At 42.0% G+C, this 5,233-nt stretch overlaps 1 protein-coding gene and 1 long non-coding RNA gene across 2 annotated transcripts; both read right to left on the bottom strand.

Moving 5' to 3' along the window:
- Positions 1-2,110: 2,110 nt before the first annotated feature.
- LOC136504996 (uncharacterized) lies at positions 2,111-2,596 on the bottom strand. Its single transcript, XR_010771053.1, has 3 exons — positions 2,491-2,596; positions 2,307-2,408; positions 2,111-2,235 (listed from the first exon to the last, which is right to left on the bottom strand). It is a non-coding gene; the product is annotated as an uncharacterized lncRNA (long non-coding RNA).
- LOC136504053 (uncharacterized) lies at positions 2,596-4,940 on the bottom strand. The gene is made up of 3 exons (XM_066498934.1): positions 3,654-4,940; positions 3,519-3,542; positions 2,596-3,033 (listed from the first exon to the last, which is right to left on the bottom strand). Exons 1-3 carry the CDS (start codon positions 4,938-4,940, stop codon positions 2,596-2,598), a joined length of 1,749 nt encoding a protein of 582 aa, XP_066355031.1.
- Between the last annotated feature and the right edge of the window lie 293 nt (positions 4,941-5,233).

Below are 5,233 nucleotides of genomic sequence, written 5' to 3'. Positions count from 1 at the left end.
ACAATACAGCAGTAACTTCTGAACAGAACGAGTCAGGCGTGCACCATACAACTCGCGTGACATCTACGAAGGGCGCATCTACCAGCAATACGATCATGATGACTTAAAACAGTACCAGTGCGACCAACTTAAAGATTGTATACTACACGAGAGTCAGTCCACCAGAGAAAACCTAGTTAAACCTATTCTGAATTCTTAACTATAGTAGTAGGGCTATTTATATACTTTGTAGTTAAACACCCTAACTTTTGTAAAAATAGGTTGTCAAACTTTAGTTTAGAAAAGGGTTTTGAAACTTTATTTCCTCATTTATGCTCTGATATCACCTGTGGCAGAACCACCTAATCTAATGCCTCCCAGGAGTACTTGTCTTCCATTAGACACAAAGTACTCAAGTGGGGATACTAAATTACGCAGTTCTATCGAGTACACCCCAAGAGAGAACCTAAAAGTCCATATTTTTTTTATCAGGATCACAAATGAGAGAATAAAGCTTACAACATTCTTAAGTCATTTCTTGCATCACTTTCCATGCGACATCAGAGTATAATATTTATTGTTGAGTTAAATGCACTCTAGGTCCACAAACTTGTTTAGGGGTGCCAGATAGGTCCATAAACATGGAAAATGCATTTGTGGCACAGTAATCTTGAGTTTTGGTTCACGCTAGGTCCATGTTGCCAAATAAGCAGGTTTATGCTGATGTGGCGTGTCCAGGGTGGACCCAGCTGTGTCACGTGAGCGGCGCGTGATACCCAGCCAGCCTGCCTGTCTCTTTGCCAATACACAAAAAGCCCCCGCCGCATCCTCCTTCGCTCTCTCTCAGACACTGTCTCTCTCTCTCGGGCTCCCCTGCTCCCCTCATTCTCTCTGCCCTTGCCTGCACCCTCCACTTTGTTGATCTCCCCCATGGCGCAACAGTGGATCGGCTCAGTCCTAAATCGGTGCAACCTTGACCTCCCTCTCATCATATGCTCAGATTGCAGCCGGTGGAGGGTGGTGCGGCAGATTTCAACGCAGGAGCACAGCCGAGGGCAAGTTTTTTACTGTTGCCCCTTCCATAAGGTAAGTTAGGGTTTGGAAAGTTTGATTCTTGGTTGCATGTGAGCTGCATCTCGATCTTGATTTCATTTTGGCTGCAGAGGAATTTAGGTTGTCCTTTTTTCTACTAGGAAGATGAGTATGAGGAGCATCTGAAGGTGCTAGCCAGGGAAGCACTGTTGGCTCCATTGTTGGCAAGTGATGGAGAGCACAGCACTAGAGTTCCCAAAGTGGAGGCAGTAGCTTCTGAGATGAAGGATATTGGGCTGGTAGCACCTAGGGAAGAACCAATGGTGAAGGAGTTAGGAGTGTTAGTAGTAGCACCTAGGGAAGAACTGCTTGTGACATTGAAAGCTCTGTGTTTTGTGTGTGTTTGTATGCTAGTAGTTCAGGTGCTGATCTTGTTAGTGTTGTTAGTGAAGTGAATGGCACCATGTAGTGTTAGTACTGTTAGTGTAGTCAATGACATCATGTAAATTGTTAGTCTGTACTTTTGTTAACCATAATGATGCATTGGAATGGTAGTTAGTATCATGCCATTGATCTTGAAATATTTGACACAAATTGTGAACCCAGTAATCTTTGAGGCTGACAGAAATATTTGACAGGCAATGTGACAGAAATATTTTAACAGAAATTGTGGACACAGGAAATATTTAACACCAACTGAGCTTGACATTGCATTGAAAAAGTTCACAAGCAGCATTCATGGCAACCAAGTCACCAATAGTAGCACTTTCATCTTACAGAACCAAAAGCATGTCGTCTGTGCGTAACTGGTATCACCACCAGTCAATCAAAAGCATCTATCACCACCTGTGTGTACTGGTGCCACCACCACTAAGTTACTCTAGTAATCTGACTTCCACTAAGTTACTCTAGTACCAAAATGATATCAGCATCCAAGTGTTACATCACATTGTTTTGGGTGCTACATCACATATTTACAGACAACAGCTGGATCAGGCCACACACAAGTTTTTTTTCTGTTGGAGTAGTCTTCTTCCCTGGCTTCTTTGCAACCTGAGGTTTCTCCTTGGGATTTGTAGGCTCCTTGCGCTTTCCTACTGCGGCTCTTCCTTTCTTGGTAGCAGTAGATGGTGCTATAGGTCTTGCAGCAGGTAGGTTTGACATGATGAAGGTTGAGTCAGGCAGAGGTTGAGGTTGGACGTTTGATGTTGCAACCTGTGTGTACTAGTACAATTCTATAGTCAGGTTGTGAAATGCAAAGGAAAATAATAACAGTCATGATGTTCTGTACATACCTCTTGGTCCAGATGTGAAATCATTGTCTCTATTACCTCTACACTTCCTTCTGTAATCTGAGACCATGGTGGCTGACTCCCATCTACAAAATGGTACACAGTCTGCAACAGAATAATGTCAGTGAAATGAGACAAATTTGTTGCATGGTAGTGAAATGAGACAAATTTGTAGCACTGCAAGTACCTGAGCCCTTGCATAATCATACATGTCTTCTTCATGCATATTACTTGGCATTGCTTCCCCTTGATCTGACTGTCTTATTTCTTCATCTTCAGCATTGGTCTCTGGCTATTTTTTGGGCATCAGTCCTACTTTCCTAAGCTGGCAGCCCTTCTTATTGTGGCCTTTGTCTCCACAGTAGCTGCATGTCATAGCCACTCCATGTTTTGACAGTTTACTTCTTGTAGCAGTTTCTATTTCTTTTGGTAGTTTCCTTCTATTCTTTGAAGGCCTACCCACCTTTTTCTCATACTTGGGAGGTAGAACCTTGGGTGCAGATACCTTCTCCCAGGTGGTCTTATCACTACATGGCATGATCTTAGGACCATATGCTATAAGGAACCTTGCAGAACTATAACAGTCATGGACCATTGATTCTGTAGGAATTCTTTCATGCCTAAGACATGAGATGGCATGGGAGCAAGGTATTCCAGTGAGATCCCATCTCCTGCACTCACATTTCTTGAGTCCTATATCAACTATGTAACAATGGTCCCTATCTTGAACCTAAAAGATTCCTTTACCAGAAGGGATGGCATAACATGTGTTTGCCCACTCAGAAATCTTATTGACCTTTTCCTTATTTTGGGACATATTGGACCCTGCCACATATCTCCATGTTCTTTCTCCTTGGAGTAGTGCCTTGCCATCAATTGATTCTTAATTTGCTCTATCATACTCAACACAGGCATTTCTCTAGCATCTAGGATGAATTTGTTGAAAACCTCACAACTGTTATTCAATAGGATGTCACACTTGCTGTAAGTACTAAAAAAAGATCTAGGCCATGTGTTAGGGGGCATTTTCTCAACCCACTTATAAGCCTTCTCATCTAGCACCCTAAGTTTGTCCATGTTTTTTGTCCACTGAACTACACTACTAGATCTTGCACATGCCCAGAGTTGTTTTTTCAAGTTCTCACCTTTGAAGTGTTGTTGGAAGTTGGAGTACATGTGTCTAACACAAAATCTATGCTTAGACTCTAGAAATACTTCACCCACAGCTTTAATTAGGCCCTGCAAAATTCAAGTACACAGATTGTCATAAGTATACAACAATCACACACAGTTGTCATAAGTTCACAGATTTAACATAACTTGGACTACAATGAATGGAAGATTCCTCACCTTCTGTTTGTCAGTCATTAGTGTCCAGGGGTATGTGTTCTCAATCCCTAAATCCTGCTTCAGTGTTGTCAAGAACCATCTCCAAGAATCTAAACATTCCACCTCAACTACACCAAAAGCAATAGGGAAGATGCAATCATTAGGATCAATTCCAACTGCAGTAAGCATTATACCACCATACTTAGTCTTCAAATGGCACCCATCCAAACAAATAAGAGGTCTGCATCCTCCAAGAAATCCCCTTTTGCAAGCACCTAGAGACACATACAGTGACTTGAATATGTTGCCATCTAGGTTAAGGTAGAAGGTGCTGTAAGGATTGGTCTTCCTCAACTCATGTGCATAATCCCAAAGCATGTTATATTGTTCCTCTTCATCTCCCAACACCTTTTTCATAGCCAACCTTCTAGCTCTAGCAAGCTTGGTCCTTGATGGAGTAAGATTCCACTCCTTCTGCACTGTCCTAGAAAAGTTGGACAATGACATTTTTTGGTCTGCTCTGAATGTCTCAATGTATTTCTCAGCAAGCCAAGTAGATGTGCAACTCTTCAAGACCCATTTCTTTTGGCAACTGTGTTTCCCAGTATAAGTCTTGATCATCATGCCATTAGCCCTCTTATCATATGATGCATAAAGGAACCAAGGACATCCTTCTGAACAGTTAGCTTGAAGCCTTTTCTGTTCATTCCTAGGCATCTTGATATCCACTCTGTTCCTAAGACTGTATTCAGTTATAGCCTTCCTTAGCATCTCAATAGTGTCAAACATCATACCCACCTTAAACACTAGGTGGGCCATGTCCTCTGGTTTGAATGACTTGAATTTGAATGCTGGTTCACATTCACCATCAGACTGAGGTAATTCTAGCCTATCATCATCAGTTGACTCATCATTTTCATCATCATCATGAGCAACTACTAAAGTTCCAGTACTGGTCCTTCCTGCTGCCCTCTTGGTTCCCCTAGCTATCTTCCTCCCTTTGGCAACACCTTCATCTATCACATGTTCATCAACATTATCAACAAAAAGGTCATCATCATCCTCTAAGTCATAATCACTATCATCAAAATCACTGTCATCACTTGAGCTGTCATGTGCATCTTCAGGGCCTTCATCATCTACTACCTCATTGTTTATCTGCCTTGTCTGACCTTCGGATGGGCTGATCACTCTAGGCAAGGATGCAGCAGGGTTTGCAACTACATCATCCCAATCTGAGCCTGATGTAATGGCCTCATGATCAAAATACAATACAAGTGTCTTCACTTTGTGCACAACTGAAGCCATCACTAAAGTGTCTTCTTCTTAAACAATCAGCCTGATGCCATCTGGGAAATCCTTTCCAGGAAGTAACCAAAACACCTTCAATACTAGATTCCTTGGATAGTGAAGCATGAAACTGAGGTCATGAAAGGTCTGTGGACACAAAGTTTGGGCTTGAACATGATCGATAAAGCTCACTCTCTCATCAATGTATGACCGATTCGTACCATGACCAACAAAGAAACCATTGTGATGTATCTCAACTGTAAACTGATCACTAATTCCACCTACATGAACAACAACAGAACATATTTAGG

Source organism: Miscanthus floridulus, chromosome 14 (assembly GCF_019320115.1).
Source record: "Miscanthus floridulus cultivar M001 chromosome 14, ASM1932011v1, whole genome shotgun sequence".
Classification (NCBI taxonomy): domain Eukaryota; kingdom Viridiplantae; phylum Streptophyta; class Magnoliopsida; order Poales; family Poaceae; genus Miscanthus; species Miscanthus floridulus.
The sequence above is the reverse complement of the archived record's forward strand: the minus strand, read 5'-3'. Positions and strand labels throughout refer to the sequence as shown.

Bases quoted from the DNA above. Each gene is read 5' to 3' on its own strand.
- LOC136504053 (XM_066498934.1), bottom strand. From the start codon at position 4,940: ATGGCTTCAGTTGTGCACAAAGTGAAGACACTTGTATTGTATTTTGAT. The intron at 3,543-3,653 runs GTGAGGAATCTT...TGAATTTTGCAG, and splicing joins TAATGACTGACAAACAGAAG to GGCCTAATTAAAGCTGTGGG. The intron at 3,034-3,518 runs GTATTTCTAGAG...GGAATCTTTTAG, and splicing joins TAATTAAAGCTGTGGGTGAA to GTTCAAGATAGGGACCATTG.